The 20852-nt window shown below is 33.7% G+C and overlaps 2 protein-coding genes across 2 annotated transcripts in view; one reads left to right on the top strand and one right to left on the bottom strand.

The window, feature by feature from the left end:
• Nucleotides 1–20852, top strand: part of LOC134841276 (prolyl 4-hydroxylase subunit alpha-1-like) — a 538710-nt gene that overhangs the window by 290730 nt on the left and 227128 nt on the right. The window lies entirely within an intron of this gene.
• LOC134842293 (gonadotropin-releasing hormone receptor-like) overlaps nucleotides 1–20852 on the bottom strand; it is an 89337-nt gene that overhangs the window by 2923 nt on the left and 65562 nt on the right. Inside the window, exons 3-4 of the mRNA XM_063858564.1 lie at nucleotides 9460–9651; nucleotides 1384–1619 (exon numbers count right to left, since the gene is read on the bottom strand). Coding sequence (XP_063714634.1) covers nucleotides 1384–1619; nucleotides 9460–9651 — 428 coding nt within the window. The remainder of the gene's footprint in view (nucleotides 1–1383; nucleotides 1620–9459; nucleotides 9652–20852) is intronic.

Below are 20852 nucleotides of genomic sequence, written 5' to 3' on the forward strand. Positions count from 1 at the left end.
AACACAAAATGTGAAAAAATAAAATTTTGAAAAAAATTTTAAATGAGACTTTTTTTTGTGAAAATCATCCCCCACACGCCATATAAAGTACAAAGAGATAAAATTTGCTCCTACTAACAAATAAATTACGGCAAATAAGCTTCCTTCAACCAATTTGGAACGATTTCTAAGACGGATTAAATCTCCGCTGATGCGTTAATAGCGCGAAAAATATCGCGCGTTAATTGTCCCAAATTGGCCAGAATGACAAACTTTAAACCCCAATAATTTTACAAAAAAAATCACAGGTAAAATATCTTTTCATTTTAAAGCTCAGGACTAATACTTTTTGAATGATATAAGAAAGTTCCGTCAAAAATGGCTAGATAAAAAGTGGAAATTAGTCAGAATAAAAAAGAACCCACCCGAGCACAAAGATTCCGTTACTTTCGTTACGAAAGTCGGAACAACAATAAAGTTGTCGACTACTTTTATCTAATCTTTTTGCATGATGCTGGTTGAGTATTGAGGAAAGCGGCTTGCTGTTTTAGCTTTTGATAAAAATATAGAAAATAGACAAGGAATAATGTAATTGTTAGCGTTTCTTAGATGTTATTGAAGAGAAACCAAATTATTTGAAGCTTTTAGGCTATTCAAAATTTGTTCTAAGCTGAAAAAGGTTCCTCTTTTTCAACTTTTAACTAAAACCAAACAGTGAACAAGGATAGCCGGTTGCTGTGCAAGTAGCACAATATAATGCGACCACATTTTTGAAATCAAATTGAGTCGTCTTTTGTTTTTGGTGATGGAAGAGTTAAAATTAAGATCTAAAAACTCGATGCTAAAAATAGGGACATTTTACAAAAGTTTTTTTTACATAAAAATACATAAAATTTGAAAAAATTGCAAAAAAAAATTGAAGTTGTTTCAAACTTATTTTGCAGATTTATTTTTTGTTTTTAAACTTTTTTTCCCAAAAAGGTGCCTAAGAGTTCTCATTGACTGATTTCAATAAATTAAAACTAGGTAATAGGTACTTATAAAGCTTAAAACAATCTATTATAAGCCTATTACAAGCCCTTGCTTTATTCGCTTGAAAATAACCAAAAAGTTCAAACCGGTTTTTCTCAACACTGGGAATATTTTTCAGTAAAGATGGGGTATATTAGAATGTTGTCCAGATTCATATAGGCAAAGCGATTTAAGTTTTACCATGAAACTGATTACACGTTGGACATATCGAACCGCGGCCTTTTTTTGTTGCTAGCATTGGAAAAATATGAGCCCTATTATTATATGCAGGATAAATTAAACAGCGTTTTATAAACAATTACCTTGGCATAAATCTTACGCATTTGAGAGCTTATACTTTTCTTAGTATTTCCATTAACTTAAAAAACCTACTTGCGGGCGGCGAGTAGTTTCTTGTGACTGTTCACGAATGTCTGGTTGATGTCAATCTGCTGGCCGTAATTCCTGGCCTTTTGGGAGAGTTTGCGTATGATTTTGGAATAGCAGAAGATTGAGAGGGTGAGGGGGGTGACGAATATGAGGGTTATGATCAGAGAAAGATACACTCTGAATCGCCAGCTGGAAATCCACCCAGGGGGCACATTACACATCCCGCTCTCAGGGTCCACCTTTATCATGAAACAAATTTGTTAATTAACCCCCCTTAGTCTGTGGCTGAATAATCTGTGCCATATTGGCTAAAATGTCTCACTTTCAAAGTGGCCACATTGTCTTTGGACGAATTGTCTTTGAACTATTTTTTTTCTCGTTGTTTTTGGAAACTTCTGTAATTCAGAAAAGCTAAAATCAGTGAACGCAATTTTATCTAATGCTAACAAGGTTTCGTTCTAAAGCAAAGTTTCAACTTCAAGAAATGCTGTCTCAGCTTTTACGGAAAAATTGAGCAGACAAACTGACAAGAAAAATATATAAGAGTTGAGTAATGAGGGGGGAGGGGGGATAGCTTAATTATAATTTGTGTAAGCAATCGAGCAAACGACCGTCCCTTTTAGCGCACAAACTTCGAGTTCAAAAAACTAAATTCTTTTATTTTGAAGTTACCTGCATGCAATTGACACGGGATGTTTCAAATCTAAGATTTTCAAACCCAGGAGTTTTGAAAAACGGATTGTTTGAAGATGACAGTATTTTAAATGGTTTTACAGTATATTTGAAATACTGAAGTATTAAACATAGCGCTGACTTTTTTTAGCAGTGTTTAATTCTTTACAGTACATCAATGACACTAGAACACCGTAAAACCAACGTTAAACATACAATAAAACTAACGCTGGGAATTTCGAATCAACGCTAGGTTTGTATCTAGACCTATTTTTCGAATCTAGACCTTTTGAATCTATGGCTTATGAGTAGGACTTTGCGGATATTGTTTTCGAATCCAGTTTGTCAGCTAATTTTTTAAACTAGGACTTTAGAATCCCGGGTTGACCTCCATAGACCAAAAATTCTAGTCATACAATTCCATAAACTAAGTCTATGAAAAAATACTAATCATACAAACTTCATACATTTTGCTAAAATGGTGTCATTGAATTTTCGAACAACTTTTCTTTTGTTTTGGCATAAAATTCGGTGTATCGTACTAAATAAAAAACAAAAACCTTATGTCAAAAAAATGCTAATCATACTATTTCCATACATGGAAAATGTATGACTAGCATTTTTTTGATGCGACGACAAAAAATTTTTAAAAAGTATCTATGAAATTGCTTCCAAAATTTTTTTTGTGTTTATTTTCAACCGCAAATTGATTTTTGTACTCAGACAAACATTTTTGAAAAAAAAATTTTGCATGCAAAATTTAATTTTTTGTGTGTATAACGTAGTCCTGGATATACTAATATTGGATTTTTTTCCTTTTCTCTCCATAACTTTTGTCAAAAACGCTTGAAACTCATCTTTCTTTTTGTATGCCATGTTTTTGTATGCCTTGATCAATATCTGGTAATTTAAAAACTCAAATTTTAGAAATAATCATCTTTGAAATTTTTTGCCAAATTTAAAAGTTCGTTACTTTCGTTAGATTATTTGTGTGAGACAGAGTTAAAACATTTCAGGTTATTTCCAATGCATTTTTATTGCGCGACGGCCAAACCTTTGTGTAACCAAGGTTGATGTCATTTATGTTCGGTTACGAACACAACCAAAAAAGTTTGAGAAATTAAATTGTAAAAAATCAATATTTTTTGGTCTATGGAAAAATGCTAGTCATACAATTTCCATATATGAAAAAAAAACTAATCATAGACCTTTCATGCAATTTTCTGTACTTATGGAATTGCATGAAAAGTCTATGACTTGCATTTTTTCATATATGAAAATTGTATGACAAGCGTTTTTGGTCAACCCGGGATCTGGGACTGTCCAATACGAATCTAGTTTGAATACGCGCAGACGACTAACACGGGCTGTTAGTTTCGAATCTAAGACTTTCAAATCTAGGACTCTCGAATATAGGACTTTCGAATCTAGGATAATCGAATCAAGGGCTGTAAGGACTTTTCGAATCTAGTTTCGAATCTAGTTTCGAATCTAAGCCGACGGGACTTCGGGCCAAAATTTAAGTTTTTACACTTTTCAAAGTTACAACAAACTGTAAAACGAATGTTAAAAGCTTGCAAAACCAATAAAAACACAGAGGCGATTGACAAACAGGATGTTTGTTTCGAAGTTAGGACTTTCAAACCTAGAACTCTAAAAGCTAGAGTCTAATTTCGAATCAATTTTCCAACGTAGTTTTCGAATCTAGTTTCAAATTTTGTTTCGAATCTCAGCCGAAAAGATTTGAAGCTAAAATTTAAGCTTTTATAAAATTTCAAAGATTAAAACTCATGATTAGAAGATTGGTTCGTAAATTTATCCAAACCTATTCCTTACTTATCGTGATTTAAAGCCATGCTTTGTTTGGGAAGCTTCGTTTGGTGCTGTTTAGTCCTAGATTCGAAACTAACAGCCCGTGTCTGTTGTCGGCGTGTAACTTTGAAATATAACAGTTAAATTTTTTGAACTCGAAGTTTACGGGCTAAAAGGGACAGTGGTTTGCACGGTTCTTAAAAAAATTATACTTAAAATGCCCTCATCACTCAGCTCGTATACATTTTTCTTGTCTGCTCATTTTTTCCGTAAGATCTGAAACAGAATGTTCTTTGAAGTGGAAACGTAAGAGAATTCGGTATAGTAAGAAACCTTGTTAGCTCTAGATACAAAAACATTCACTGATTTTCGGTTTTTCAGAACATTTTCGTTTTCTTGGGATACCCGATTCTGATCGACGATGTTAGTTTGAGTTTTAGCTGAACTCCTGCAGTGTTTAGCAAAATGTCCTTTCCGTCCACACGTATTGCAGTTTCTATCTCTAGCCGGGCATGTGGATAGGTGTCCTTTTTTGAATTGCTGGCCGCAATTACGGCACTTGTTATTTTCGACTATGTTTAATGTTGGTTCGTTCTTCACATATTGTGATCTTGGTCCTGGGTTGTAAGTTGGGAATTTTAGGTACTGTTGATGGATTTTAGTACCTTTTTCGTGAACTAGTACATAAGATAGTACATTTTCTGGGGTCAAGTATTCAATGCATAGTTTCTTTTGGATCTCGACATTTCTCATGTTGGTTATGAAAATATCTCTTACTAGTTCTGACTCGAGTTCCCCCAGTTTACAATTTTTTGCTAGTTCTGAAAGAATTTCATGGAATTTTTCTAAGGACTCATGTTCTTTCTGTCTTCGGCCGAAGAATTTGAATCTTTCGTATGTTAGGTTTGTAGTGATCGTGAAGGTCGTTTTTAATAGTTCCCAAAATTCTGCGAAATTGATATCCAGTATTTTTTTTCCAGGGTTTTTATGAGAGAAGCATTTCTGTCCTTCTTTCCCGAGTGCTAGGTATAGCTGAGATTTGAGCTTCTTGTCAATATCTCCTATTTGAAGTCCGTTGAATTTGGCGTTATCTTCCGCCCTTCTCCTTCTTACTTCTTCGTTGTAATTTTGTACTGCTACTCTATGACGTTCCTCTTGTTCGGCCCGACGGGTCTGATCCTCGGATGTGTCCAATGGTTCTGCCATAGGGTAAATTAGTTCATCTCTTATCGGTGGGTTAATTACATCTTCGATGTCTACGGAATCTTTCGCAATAATTGTCAGTTGGAATTTTTCCGCCCACCTTTCCCAGTCATGTTGATTTTCATTTGATGAGTTGTTCCAGAAAAACTCTAATCCGCGTAGGTTTGATTCATTCGACTGCGCCATGTTAAAAAATTAGGATACCACTCGTGTTGTAAAAGAGTGACTTAATCTAGGAATAGATTAAGACTGTAGATGATTAAGATTCCTACTAAAATTGTAGGCTTTTATTTAAAACTAAATAAAAGACGGGGATTCTAACTAAGATAAAATACGTGTTAAAAGATTGAATTGGTTACGTTGGTTTTGTTGCGTATCATCAAAGATAGTGTCCAATTCAGAGTCTACCAAAAGCCGATGCGCTTTTGGCAGGTATTAAATTAACAACTAAAGGTCGGCGGTAAGTTAAGATCAGAGGTTAAATAGACAAACCATAATACTTTTACACACAGAAGTATTTTTTTTTGCTCATTGTGACAGGATTTATTTTTACGTTTTCAAAAATCATGATAGCCTGCGCTCAAATAAAATGTGCTTCACCTGCGATCTTTTTTCAAAATAATCAATTTGATCATTTTGGGATAGTTGACACGCAGTACATTTAAATCATTCGGAATCAGTTTTGGCCTGACTTTGAAGTTACCTTGCTAGATAAAAAATAAATAATGAGAGAAAAATTGACGCATTTCTTGGGAGTTATTAGATAAATAATATGGATTTTTTTGTTGCCACTGAGGGTCAGTCGAAATTTTTAGAGCTTTACAATTTTTTAGCTTTGATTCAACCTTTGTATCACTATTTTGTTGCAATGCGTACATCGTTTCCATGCTGATGATCTCTGGTGATTAATAACCCAATTGAATTTTTTCAATCTCACATGTTAGCAGCGCTTTGGTTTTCTCTAAAGTTTTATTGGTGCTTCTAAGCTAAGTGAGGTATTTTCTACAGACCAAAAGTGAATCTACAAAATTTTGCTGGAAAAATTAATTCTAATATTTTTGTTGGAATTTTGGTGACTTATGAAGTTTATACATAATCAACAAAATTTCAAATTTTCATGAAAAAAAAATTTGCTCTTGAAAAGTGTACAGTATTATCATTCAAAAAATTATGATTTATATGAATAAATTTTTCGGGTCTCTTTTTATTGGGTAATTTTTACCCAAATTTTAGAGAATGAACGGGTCTTTTTACTTGACCAGTCCCAAAATTCCGTTGAGACTTCATACATTTGCCGGGTCGTTTTACGTATTTTCCTAAAATTTCTGCCTAATTTTTTTTTCCAATCCGGCGTCTTTTTCTTAATTTCCCAAAACGGAAAATTTTGAAATATAATTAGATAAATGAGACTTATCCTTGAGACTGAAAAGTTGAAATTAGAAAATTATTTTTGCATAGATGTAGTCTGCTTTTTATTTAAAATTGTCGTGTTGGCTTTTAGTTTTACTGTGGTGTTTGTTATACTTTTAGGGTTATACGTCTAACAATCATAACGACAACAACAAAAAATTGACAAAAATAACAGGGATAGCCGTTTGCTGTGCAAGTGTGACAGATGATCTGGAAAAAGTCTAAATCTTCAATAGTTATCATACATTTCCATTGTAGACTGTAATTTGATGTTTCCTTCAAATTTTTACCTTGATTGCTGGTGGTGCCTGAATTTCCGTTGAAAACCAACAGAACAAAAAGCTGAAAAAACATCCAGAGACAAATTTCTAGTAACTTTATTGATAGAAACAATGATAAAAATTCCATCAAAAGAAACCTTATATGAAAATGATGATCAAAATAATTTAAAAAATCAATTAAAAAATTAGAATCATAAAAAAATTTGAAATTATCATTAACTACTGATATTGCAACCGAGTGTTAGGTAAAATATTGCAACCGAGTGTTAGGAATATTGCAACTGAATTTTATTGCAACCGATAAGCGTAATATTGCAATCGGGTGTCCCCCTCAACATCTTTGTTCAAAAAATGATCAAAATAGAAAAAATTTAGAATTGGTAAAAAACTATTGTACCAGCCAAATCCATCATAAAACGCTTATACGGGTTCGTGATTGCTGTGTAGGTGGCTGATGCAAGTTCTTGTAATGTGATTTTTTTGCATAAAACTTTCAGATTACTATCAATTTAATAGGTTTCGGCTTTGTTTTTTTTTGTTTTTCTTACCCTATGTTTTTCTATTAGTTTCTAGTCAGTATTTTAATTGCAGTAGGTTAATATTGCCAGTGACTGTGCGATAGTTTAAAATCAGTTTCTCCGAAAATCTTTTGAAAAATAAATTTGCAAAGACTCTTTTTCCCTTAAAATGTTGCTTGTTTTTTGTTTTTACCGGAGTGAAACTATTCTCACTTTCTCACTTATAAGTTTGTTCAAAAGTATTCTCACTGATTTTGAATGACTTGCTGTGTTTAACATAGATTTTCTGTCAAAAAATAATTAAAGTCATGACTTTGTGCAAATCCTTTTGTTAATTTATTGATAATTTTCGTCAAATGGTTTTTTATTAGCTTATATACTTTGTATCTTATACCTCTTGCAACAAAAACAATTTTACGAAAAAGATTCGGGTTTGAAAAATCTTAAGTGCCATCAGATCAGACAAGTTTTTTACTTTTTTCTTTTTTAAATAACTTTTTTTTTTCTAATTCAGTTTTTAACTGATGCTGTGCGGTTAGCTCTATGTAAACTGCTTAGAAGTGTAAAGTATGAACTGTAAAAACTGATGGCTTTCGGTTAGCTCTGCTATTCTCTGTTTATTTTGGCCTTCCTTTATTTTTGCACTGCTTGGCCTCCTTTTAAGAAAAATAATAAGATTTTTTTTTCAAAAATAGTAAAAGCAATATCAAAAAAACTATTCCAGGGATTACCTCCATAAACTGAAAAAGCTTGTCCTACAATTACATACACCGAACATGCTGCTTATCATACATTTCCATCCATCAAATGTATGGAAAAACGCTAATCATACACTGTTCATACAGTTTCAAAAAATCATTGAAAAGAGATTCGAACTAGTTTCTGCGGCTATTTGAACCAAATAAAACAGTCTGGTGATGAACAAAACTAAGTTTCTGTTTTTGGCAAAAAAAAATGCTTCTCAAACAATTTCCATAGATGAAAATTGTATAATAAACGCTTTTTCATAAATGTCAAGTCTTTCAAAAACCTTCAAATAGTTGTTTGTCATCAAAATTAAATTAATTAAGAGCGCTTTTGCTCAACTTAGAGCACCTTGCTCATCAAAAACAAAAATTTAGTTTGGAGCTAAAACATGTTTATCATACAATTTTCATTTTCTGTTTTCTCGAACGTGTAACACTTTGTTTTTATAGGAAATGAAATTATGTTGATGACAAAACTTGCAGAAACTTGAGGATGATCACAATGCAATGACAGAACTGTAGTGTTTATGCTTGGAGAATGTGCCCCATCAGAAAACAGGTTTTTTTTACGTTTGAGACAACTCCACCCCATGGTTGTGGTTCTTCTAGGAGTAGGCTTAGGAAATAGTTGCTCTCTCAGATAATGAAGAGTCTGTAGAGTCCAACCTCATAAACCCTCTGATTTTTCCCAGGTTTTCTTCTCTGTTCAGAGATTGCACGTCTGATGGGTTAGGCTTAAACGCTAATTAAGCCTCAATTGAGTTTTCAAAAAAAGCTTATCATACAATTTCCATGTATGAAAAAATGCTTATCATACAATTTCCATACATGAAAAAATGCTTATCTTAGAGTTTTCTGAGATTTTCCTGTATCTATGGATTTGTACGAAAGTGTATGACAAGCATTTTTCCATATATGATTATTTGGTCAACCCGGGTTAATAATATTAATCGTAATGTCTTAGATTTTCCTCGAGGGGGCTGGAACGGATTTTGGACTTTCGCCAGGAGGCTCGGGTGAATTTCAATGAAAATTTTGTTGTCGTTGTTTTCTTATGTCAACCGAATGGCGCTTTTTTCGGTCGGCGCTACCTCCCACTCAAAATTATAATATATTGGGGTAAGAAGCATCCAATCCCCCTCTCCTCAATCTTCCCCAGGTTATAACAATTGTTACAAAACTTATTAATTACGTTTCTTGAAAGATTCTCTCAAGATTTTTGTTCTTCTATTCAGTAGCATAAAATGAAAAATAAAACATTTTTCAAGATATGAATTGTTCTTTATTGTTACTCAGAAAATTGTGAGTGTTTCTTGCTTCTGATGAGATATCACCATGACGTAAAGATTTAGCTGCGATCTGCGATGCACCCTTATGGTACATAAGGGCCGAATTATCTGCTATGGGGGTGTTAACTCGGCGGTTCAAATTAACTACCTGAGCAGTGACAAACTGGGGCACGGAGAGCATGACTGCAAATATCCATGATAGAATGGTCTGTTTATGCACGTAGTTTCTCGACAGGTAGAAACTCAAGGGTTTCACTATGGCGAAGTAGCGATCCAAGGTCATGCTGACCACAAGGAACCCAGTGGCACTTGGTGCAGCAACTTCAATGAATTTCCCCAGCTGAAACAACCATACATGACAAAAAGGGGTGGGAATAAATGCATTACAATTGCTAATTCGTAACAGGCGACAATTCGTTATTTTATTGGAGACAAAAGTTCATAACACGCCGCAAATCATCGTTTTTATTTTTAAATTTTTGAAAAAAAAATACATTAAACTTTAAATTTAAGTTTTAATTGAACACAATTAAAAATTCAAGTAACATAAGCCAATCCGCCAGCAATTTTCAGTCTTGCGAGTTGAATTTCGGCTCATTTTTGGATGGTTTTTTATTTGCGGCCATGTTGATTGTTTATGCTGGCAATCGCTTTATGGAAAGTCGTCAAAAACAAGTTTTGATGACGCTTAAAACATAACTACGCGATATTTTGTCAGACAAAAAATGATTTTCCGGTAAAAGTTGGTAAATCATTAATCAACTGCAGAATTAAATCGAGGCTCTTGCATGAAAAATTTGATACCTTTTAACAAGCCAGTACGCAAAAATTACATGCAACAAACAACATGAAATATACATGCAATAAACAAAAGAGGCGCAATTTTCAAGGTCCCCAACTTCAATTGTGTGCAAAGGTTGGTAGTGTGTACGAATTGTCATCTGCTTCAAGTCTTTGCCAGTTACGATTTTCCGCACCATAAAAAATTGGAGCAAATGAAAACAACACTGCTCGTATCAGGGCGAAGCCCTGAATTCTGCCTTTTAAGGTTTATGGAGCAGTTATAACATAAAAAAACTAAAGTAGTAAAATAAAATGAACAATTTTTTTAAATAAAATTTGAATTTTTTTGATGAAAATTATCCCGCCACACGCCATATTTAGTACACAAGGATAGATTTTGCTCCTTGTAACAAACCAATTATGGCAAATAAGCTTCTTTCAACCAATTTGGAACGATTTCTAAACAGGATTAAATCTCCGCTTACGCGTTAATAGCGCGAAATATATCGCGCGTTAATTGTCGCAAATTGGCCAAAATGTCAATCTTTAAACCCCCATAACTTTACGAAAAAATGATCACAGGTGAATTATTTTTTCAAATTTGAGCTCAGGACAGCAATACTTTTTGAATGATTAAAAAATTCCTTCAAAAATGGCTAGTTGAAAAGTCGAAATTTGTCTGAAGAAAAAAACCCACCCCGAGCACAAATATTCCGTTATTATCGTATCGAAAGCCGGAACATCAACAAGACTGCTCATATCAGCGCAAAGCCTTGATTGATCCGACTGCCATTTCAAATCTATGCAGTCTTCACTAGAGTTGGGTCTAGAAAAAATAAATATATCTAGTGGTCGCTTTAGAAATTGATGTTAAATTAATTAAAGCAAACTTTTTTTCACTTAAAAAAGTTTTCCACCACACTTAACGAAAAGTACAAAGAGATCTAATTTGGCTAATAAGTGTCATCAATTGGATCTTGTCTGAATTATTTGAAGTGTTTCATTTCATTTTGGAACGACTTCTAGTACATTTAAATACCATCGGTTATAGCACGAATCATATCGCACCTTAATTGTCCCATTCTCATAGTCTCATATTTGAAACAGAGGACAAAGTTTGAGTAAATTTCAGCAAAATGGTCGCCACCGTCCTTCGCTTCAATAGAGGATCGTCGGTTTTTTACATATATAGAGAAATTTAAACGAATTTTTTTTCGTTTTGATACAAAAGTAACGCAATATTTGTGCTCGTGGTGGTTTTTTTTTAGACAAAATTCGACTTTTCATTTAGCCTTTTTTAGCAGAATTGTTAAAAATCATTCAATAATTATTGTTGTCTTGAGCTTAAATTCGAAAAGATATTTCACCTGTGATCTTTTTTCGTAAAAATATGGGGCTTAAACATTGCCCTTTTGGCCAATTTGGGACAATCTAACGCGCGATTTAATTCGCGCTATTAATGCGTAAGCGGGGATTTAATCCGTCTTGGAAATTGTTGCAAAATGGTTGAAAAAAGCTAGTTTGCCATAATTGATTTGTTACAAGGAGCAAAATCTATTCTTTGTGTTTTTAATATGGCGTGTGGGGGGATGATTTTCAAAAAGTTTCTTCTCAAGATAAAGATTCTCATTTTTATTACAGCTATTTTTTTTGTTATTACTGCTCTATTAAACTTAAAAGGCAGTCGAAACATTCAGGGATTCGCCCTGATACGAGCAGCCTTGTTTATCATAAACCCTTCTTTTGTTCAGACTTTTGTAACAAAAGTATCGGAATGTTTGTGCTCGGTGTTGGTTTTTTTCTCTTCAGACAAATTGTTACTTTTTAACTAGCCATTTTTTACGGGTTTTTAAAATATCATTCAAAAAGTATTGTTGTTCTGAGCTTAAATTTGAAAAGTTTTTTTTTCACTTGCGGTCAATTTTTTTAAAATCAAGGGGGTTTAAAATTGCTATTTTGTCCAATTTGGGACAATTAACGCATTCACAAAATAAGTCTTAAATATTATTATTTTTTTCATTTTATTTTTATTGCATATAATGTTTCATATTATTACTGCTCCATAGACTTTAAAAGGCAGTCGGAACATCAGGGCTTCGCCCTAATACGAGTAGTCTTGTTGTTTTTTTCTTCATAGCAAATTATTTAGAAGACAATTTTGGAGTAACGTTTCCAAAGAAAAAAAACGCCAAACGTGGGCAATTGATCTCAGCTATCCGATATGAAGGAATCAGCTTTGGGTGTCAAAGACTTTTTTCAGATTTACGATTTCCATTGACTAATTTTATGCAGTCAATTTTCCCAGTCGCGTATAATTCTAGGAAATGAGTTTTTCTCTCGGGAAAGTTTCAGCGGTTCTGCTTCTTTTATTTGAGAATGGTATCACGCCACAGGGTTAATTGTAGCTTTAAGAACCAACGTTTCAAAATTAGGTTAACAAAAAATTCCTTCCAGAAATTTTTGGTAAAGTTGACATACCTCTGCTGAAAACAAAATGAGCAAAAATACTCCATTCTTTCGCGAGAAACTCAGTAAAGGTACTGTTTAAAATATTGCTCAATCTAAAAAACGCCAATTCTTAAATTCAAATAAAATTGTTTCCTTCCTGTGTTGCGCTGGCTTTCTTTACTGTCTTTTTGTTAGTTTTTGACAGCTTTTTGCCGTTTACAAACAGCCGAGCTTAAATAAACAGTGACAACAGTATGATTTTTAGTTAACAAAAATGCACAACTTCAACAAATCCAGTAGCAAAATTTGCAATTTTTTGTAATACAGCTAAGTAGCAAAAAAAATATTTTTCAAATCAAAAACCAGATAAGTTTTTGCTTAATAAAGTAGTGAGCTAATGAGCCTAGTCTTCTTAATTTAACTCTTTGTTAAAGTATTCAATCTACTTGCGATACAAGTTTTTTATTTTATTTTGGGCATTTTTTATAAAAGAGCAGTAGTGTTCGTTTTTTTTTGTCCAACAGATTATATAAATTAAATTAAATTTGTAATTATTTTGTAAATTATATTTGTAAATTAAATATTAGAATTTGCTTTCAAAACCACTGAAAAAAATAACCTTTTAAAAAAACATAACCCTAAAACGCTCCATGATAAATTGTATTTTTGGAATTTGCGTTTGTTTTGTGAATAGTCCTATATTAGCGAAAAAAACGAACATTTCCATTAATAAATAAAATGCTATTTGATTAAAGTGGATTTGAGTTAATTAGGTTTCAACAGCTAAGAAAGATTTTTGCAGAGGGTAAAAATCATTAGTTGGAATTTTTTGCGCAAACTTCTCAAATAAATTGAATGAGGGAGGATGAGGGATAAAATGATTGGTTGATTAAATCTGCGAAAAGACTTATCAAAAAACCTTGCCAGGTCCATTTAATTATTAGTTTTTAAATTACGTTGTAAATAGCAGTCATAAATTTAAGGAGGGAAACCCCAGTTTAAGTGGTCAATTTAACAAACGTTAAGTCTCTTTAAAACATTCGCCTTCACTTCACCTCCTTTTTCTACAAGTATTGGGTAATAGCCAACCTTGTAGAGGACTACTTATCGAACGGTCAAGCATACACGAATACTGAGTTTATCAACAGTTTTGGCTCTTTGCAATTTCTGCGTTCTGCTGTGGAGCCTTAAATTCTTTGTTGCTAAGACTACGGGGGAGGGGGTTTAGAAAAGTGGGCAAATTTTATCTTTCTTTGCGTCATGGAGTATTATGTTAAACTTTTTTTTATAAATTTTAAAATTTTTATGTTGACATAAGGCTTCTTTGAGTAAGCTGACCCGGAAAATATCTGAAATAGCTTTGGGAATGAACAAATGGCGATGATCATGTTTTGACCTACTTAACAATGAATTTTAAAATTGAACTAAATTTGGCCAAATGAACAAAAAAAAGATATTTTAACTAATGCGTTCAATTATCAAACTGGGTGGATCAAATTTTGAGTAACTTTTTTAATTGGATCCTCACATTCGAGGCTATAATACCTTTAACCAACGATAAATTCTCTTAATAATCAAGTAACTTTTAACGTCTCATTTTGTTGCAACGAGGAAACTAATCCAACAAATTGCGGAACGGCATACCGTCCCAGGTCAGGACACAAATGGTACCAGTGATAGCGCTTGACATCTCAAATGTCTTAGCTGCATTATTGAACTGAAATGGGCAGGTTGAACATCTATTTAATTGTTTCTAAACATAAAAAGGCATCAGAAAAAGTTTTCGAAACCTTCATAAAAAATAATTTTCAGATAAATCTAGTATCTGTTTCGATAAAATATGTTAGTCTGCTAGTATTTCAGTTATAATCAGACCAGGAACACCACCCCCCCCGTACAATAAAAAATCCTTCATTTATGTTGTAACCAGTGGTTTTATAATGTTGTGCAAGTAAATATAGTACGTTTACATGTCAGAAACCAGTCCATATGTCAAACTTCTTTAAAATGAAACAAATTTTTTGATGGCAAAAGAAGCTTACTAGCATTGAAAAGCAAATCTACATTAGCAGTACCGAAAAAAGGGATTTTGTGTTTTAGGCTCTTCAATCATTTCCACCAGCAGCATTGGTTTTGCAATTCGATCACATCACAGCATGATTCAATGTTTTCTCAGACTAAAGTCACCTTATTTACAGCAAGTGTGGAGTTCAAGCAGAACTTGATTAAAACCCTGGGTGTACACCTTAAAATCGAAATTTATTTCCGATTGTGAAAAGGAGGGTGAAGGGGGGGGAGGGTTGCGGACAATGGACGAAAATTTTTTAACAATGAAATTTAGAGGTTAAAAAAAATTGGAACGACGGAACGTTTAGGAAAAAATTTGAGACCTTCTGGATGAAGAAAGTCTGCGTAGTATTTTTGAGCGTCTACAAACTAGTAGTTTGTAGTTTATGAATGATACATCTAGAGAAGCAATTCCTTAAAAAACTTTCAGGAATACGTTTCATGATTGGTAGAGGTTTTCAGCTTCAACGCTTCTGATCAGTTCCTTAATTTGATAGCGACATTGCTACAAAAATGATTCAATGGCAAATAGGGGCCCCTTCGAGTTCGGCCCCTCTCGAGAAATTTCTAGACCGGCCGATATATATATGTATATTATATATAGAGAGAGATTTGGGTACCTTGTATAAAATGGAAGCACAAACTCTTGCACATATATATATATATATATATATATATATATATATATATATATATATATATATATATATATATATATATGTGTGTGTGTGTGTGTGTGTGTGCAAGAGTTTGTGCTTCCATTTTATACAAGGTACCCAAATCTCTAAATAGTTTTTAAGTAGGGTTGAAAAAGAAAAAAACAACAGAAAACGAGTAGTTGAAACTAAAATTGAACAGAAAAAAGTTCGAGTTGAAAAGAAATTGAACAAAACTAATTTTGAAGTACGACTTTGTGTGCAAGGACTTCCATACTCGCTCACAATTGAAAAGTTGATATAAAAATCAATTCAAATTGAGTCTCATTATCTACAAAAGTTTAAAAAGCTGATATGATTTGATTTGAAATGAGTTTAATTGCTCGATTGAATAATAGCAAAAATAATTTTGCGGCTTAAAATTTCCCATTTGGTCGCGCTCGGGAATAATTTAAACTTGCAACTGAAAATAAAACTCAAATTTTTGTTCTTGGAGGTTTTCCCACACTACAAAAGCGTTTCCAATTGAGCTAAGGTCAACTAAATGATCAAAATAATTTCGTACGACGCAATCTTTCAGATTTTATATTTGATATTGTCCGATCTTTCTAGTGTTCCAATATTTTCAACCTAGAAATCTCGATAAAAAAACAAGGCAGCCAGATTAATCAGAAATTTGCCATGAAACTTGAGCAGTTTTGTTGATAAATTTATGCCAGTTTGACAATTGACAACTTGGATAACTTGGGACAAAAAACGCGCAATCTAATTGATTCTTCTACGGCAGAACTAGCGATCTCTTCCTTCACAGAAAACGATATCATTTTTTCACCCAACAATTTAGTATACTATTAAGACGTTGCAAAACGCGAGCTACCTGATTTCTACTTTAATTGATATGGGGTGGAAAAATTACAAAAAAAACTTAGAAAAAAGTCAGTTTTTGATTTGAAGTCTTAGCAATTATTTCAAAGTAGATGATTTACTTCATAGATCTATAAAGTTTTGGAGAAATCTAAATTCTGCCTTGGAACGAGCAGTCTTGTGGTTTTGGAGTTTGACGAAAAAGTGCGATCGGGACAGTTTTTTCTCTAGATAAGCTTCGATCTTTTAATGAGGCGTTTGTTGTTTTTGCTCAGTCATTTTAATATGAATTTTGCTTAAGGTTGCCTGACCCTGATTGTATCCACTCCATTAAGCGATTGTTTTTTGTTTTTAATTGTATAAAACTATTACTTTTCTTATTTCAATCTTGTTCTTAGTCAAAACTAAAAGTAACTGGCATGAGAAAAGTTTTGCCATCCTGACAAAACCACGCAATAGACTCAACTGTCGCCCAGGATTAATGGAGAGACTTTTCTAATTTGCTCTGATAGTCAAAGCAAATTTAGGGAATGTCAGAGAACAAAAAAGAACTTCAGAATTGCGTTGGACTAAAAAAAAATGCAAATTCGGAAATAGTGGAAGGAACTCGAAAAATGCTGAAGACAGATCTGCTAGACTGATTCTTTTTCAAGAAAAAAAGAAGAAAACTCAATGACGAGCAAAAGTGCGCTCAGCAACTTTAAAAGTTTTTTTCGTAGAGATGAGATCTAAGTAAACGGAAAAAATCTAATCAATGCTCTATTTAGCACTCGGTAACGAAGGAAAACAAACATTGTCACAGAAGCACGCACGCCAAGGCAACTTTTTTTTGGATTTTGTCCGGAACTTTTGAGATTCCTAAATTTTTTTTATCAATAGAAAGCCCATCATCCTTCTTGATTGCCGAAAACTCATTTAATTTATGGAAGAATTGCCGGAAAAGGCTAAGATATGCGAAATCTTCAGGGGAGAAAAAGAGAAACTTCGTGACATTAACCTAACAACATGAAAAACTACTGAAAACCACGGAAGCTGTCAGCAGAAACTCAAGTCAAATGCGTCAACAAAAAAGGAATTTTTAACCCATTAAAAGTGACCAATGGCTTTCAAAAATACTATCAGCCCATGCAATTCCTGAAAAATTCCAAAAAATACACTGAAGTGGAAAAAAAGAAAATTGTGTTTGAAATGAGGAAAAAATTGTCCATGGGACACTTAGCAGTTTGTCCTGAAAAATTCATAATTTTCAATTTGAAAGACATTTAACCAAAATTGAAATATATATTATTATTAGTGATAGAAACAAGCCTGCAAAAAACGATTCACATTAATTTTGTCAATAACCATGCAGAAATTTCTGTATGAAAAAAAAAACCATGCAGCGAAAAAAATTTACTGGCCCATCAGAAAAGAAATGCAGAAACGGCTCTATATTTGCCGAGGAATAGAGAACTATACAAATACGAGCATAAAGATCAACTCGGTCAGTCTTTTTAGCTTTATAATGAATTAACTGATTCAAGAAGTGAAATTACGAAAGTAATCTCTTTTTTCAATTGAAAACATCACAAAAGAAATCGCATTAGGAAAGAAAACTCGCCAATAAGTGGGAAAAAGGGTATCAAAGGAATTAGGGAAGCTTTCATTTTTGAAATCACGACTAAGGAGCAAGAGTAAGTCTGGGTCTTTTGTATCTTCTCTCGATAAATTAGACGCTGATGCCAAAAAGTTTGCCTCAAAACATAAAAAACATTATTTTGTAATCAAAAATCTCACATTTTCATAGCCATTTTTTGTCCAATACAGTTACAGGGAGAATTTTTCCTCTTCGTTTGCTATCAGGGGTAATAAAATAAATATTTTTCCGACTTTTGTAACGAAAGTAACGGAAAAATTGTGCTCGGGCTGATTTTTTTATTCAGAAAAATTTCGACTCTTAATCTAGCAATTTTTGTCGGAATTTTCAAAAATCATTCAAAAAGTATCGTCTTTTTGGGCTCTAATTTGAAAAAAAAATTCACATGTGAACATTTTTCGTGAAAATGTCAGGGTAAAAAAATTAGCATTTTGGACAATCAACGCGCGATATATTTCAAATAACGCGTAAGCGGAAATTTGATTTGTATGAAAATTTTTTGCAAATTATTTGAAGGAAGCTTATTTGTCATGATTGAATCGTTACTAAAAGGGGAAGTTATCATATTGTGCTTTATATGGCGTGTGGGGTGATGTTCACAAAAAATCTCAGATTAAAAAAAATCGTTTCATTTTATTTACCTTTACTTTTTCCAAGTTGTTTTTCTTTTATAGACCTTTTAAGGCAGTGGGAACATTCAAGGCTTCGTTCTCATACGAGCAGTTTTGTTGTTCCGATTTTCGCAACGAAAATAACGGAATATTTGTGCTCAGGGTGTTTTTTTTTCTTCAGACAAATTTCGACTTTCTAAATAGTCAACTTTGACACTATTTTTTTTATCATTCGAAGGATATTGTTATCTTGAGCTTGAATTAAAAAAAAATTCACTTGTGTTTTTTTTTGCGTACAGTTATGGGTGTTTGAAAATTGCTTTTTTGGCCAATTTGGGACAATTAACGCGCGATATATTTCGCACTATTAACGCGTAAGCGGAGATTTAATCTGTCTTATAAATCGTTCCAAATTGGTTGAAGGAAGCTTATTTGCCATAATTGATTGCTACAAGGAGCGAAATTTATCACTTTGTAGTCTCTATGGCGTGTCTATAATCTCAAAGTAAAAAAAAAAACATTTTTTGTTTTTTACATTTAACTTTTTCATGTTATTACTGCTCCATAGACTTTAAAAGGCAATCGGAACATTTAAGGCACTGCATTCCAAAATATTCATAAATGAAAAGCCCCAAAATAAAGTCTTCGACGGAGAATTGTGGTTCAGAAACTTGGTTCTGAAAAATGCATAAAATCAATAGGCATTAGATTTTCAAACTAGTCAGCAATGCAATTTCTTTCTAGTTGGTGGAGAAAAAACATCTGGAATATAAGTTCTGTAGGCAGAATTTACGGAACAAGTGACTGGATCAATGCGTTTCAACGAGTTGTGGACTCAACCATTGATACGATTACTTTTACATATGTATGTGATCATTTATTTGCTTCCAAAGGCGTTGCCTTTAATTGCTTCCAATTCAACTTGATTTTTTTTCTAAAATACTGATTCAAGAAAACCGATGGAGGATAAAATTTTGCTGACGAGTGTTTGGTTTGCTATCAAATAATACTCTGCCGTGTTTTAACCATCATACTCAAGCATCTACTTTTTTTAATCGGGCGAAAGGGTAAGACGGAGTCGGAGATGGCTATATTAGCAGACATTCGGTAAGGAACATTAATGAGGACACTTTCATGTTTAAAGACACCCAATTCAGAAACGGTGATGACGCTTTTCGAAAATATTTCTCCACTAAACTTGGCTCAAGAAAATCAGATCGATCCTTATTGAGAATTTTCGGAAAAAGAAGAGCAGCCCTTTGGATCTGTTATACCCTCAGCCGTTAGGTGAGGTATAAGATAGTTGTTCAAAGTCTATGCTGAGCGCTAACTGAGAAATAAGAAAGAGAACGATTAAGATCACAACTTAAATTCATCGGTCTATGTTTAAGTCTGGATGACGCTGACCTCGAAGCATTTGAGATACAGCGTTTCATAATAACTAATACATATGTTGTTAGGTATAGATAGATACTTATTTAATCCTCAGACTTCTATATGTATTATGTAATCAGTTAGGTCTATAATATGTAAACATTACCAACTGGTAGTTTTAGCACCTAATTGTACATTGTTTATAAAGGGATGTTTTACTACGATATCCGTATGGATAAAATTTCCCTCCTTGTGAGAAATTGAGTTTCAATTTCAGGTTTTTCTAGATCCTCCGCCTGTTTTGTGGACTTCTGTGTTTTTCCTTCTTTCTCTCTCTGAAAGGTCATTGAATTTCCTCTAATTGGACTGATCGATTGCAGGAAATTCATAGCGTCCTCAAAGTCTTTGCTGAAGGAGTCCTCTGTGATCTTCGGCTTGTCTAGGATGTAACGCGAGCTTGTGGTTCTTGGTGGTGTAACGGTTGTGGTTGTTTCTCGGGCGTTTTCAGGCGTATCACTACTCATGTGGACTTCTGTACATACTATTTCTTCTGATGTTGCCAATGATGGTGATAGGTATGCCGTGACCTCTTCGTTTATCGTGGTTTGTTTTTCGCATTTGTCAATCAGATTGGAGGTGTTAGACTCCTTTGGTGTAATATCCTCCGTATTTGTGTACTCGATGGTTGCTACCGTGTTTGACGTTTCCGTGTTGGTAGAGATGTGTCCAATTGGGATGGCGTTCCCGAATTTTCCGGCTAGAGTGCTTGTCCTTGATCTTGTTGATCGCCGAATTTCCGGCGAGTTTGCTTCCGGTGTGGCCTTTAGATCAATTCTTTTGGCTGCGGGTTGTTTACTTGGGGATGGGGTTTTATGGTCGAGCTCGGTATCCGACGAGAGTGAAATCGATGTGTCACAGTCGAATTCGATCGTTGCAGGGTTGGCTTTGGCTTTTTTCTTGGGGCTGATTGTTCTCTGTAGTACTGATTTTACCGGGAGGCGTTGCGTGTTTGGTTTGCTCCTGTCCCGGGCATTCTTCTGGTTTTTTGAAGGAAATGTTGATAACAGTTTTTGTGGGCCTAGAGCTCGTCGATTCAGCGTTT

The sequence above is a fragment of the Symsagittifera roscoffensis genome, chromosome 3 (assembly GCF_963678635.1).
Source record: "Symsagittifera roscoffensis chromosome 3, txSymRosc1.1, whole genome shotgun sequence".
Taxonomy (NCBI): Eukaryota; Metazoa; Xenacoelomorpha; order Acoela; family Convolutidae; genus Symsagittifera; species Symsagittifera roscoffensis.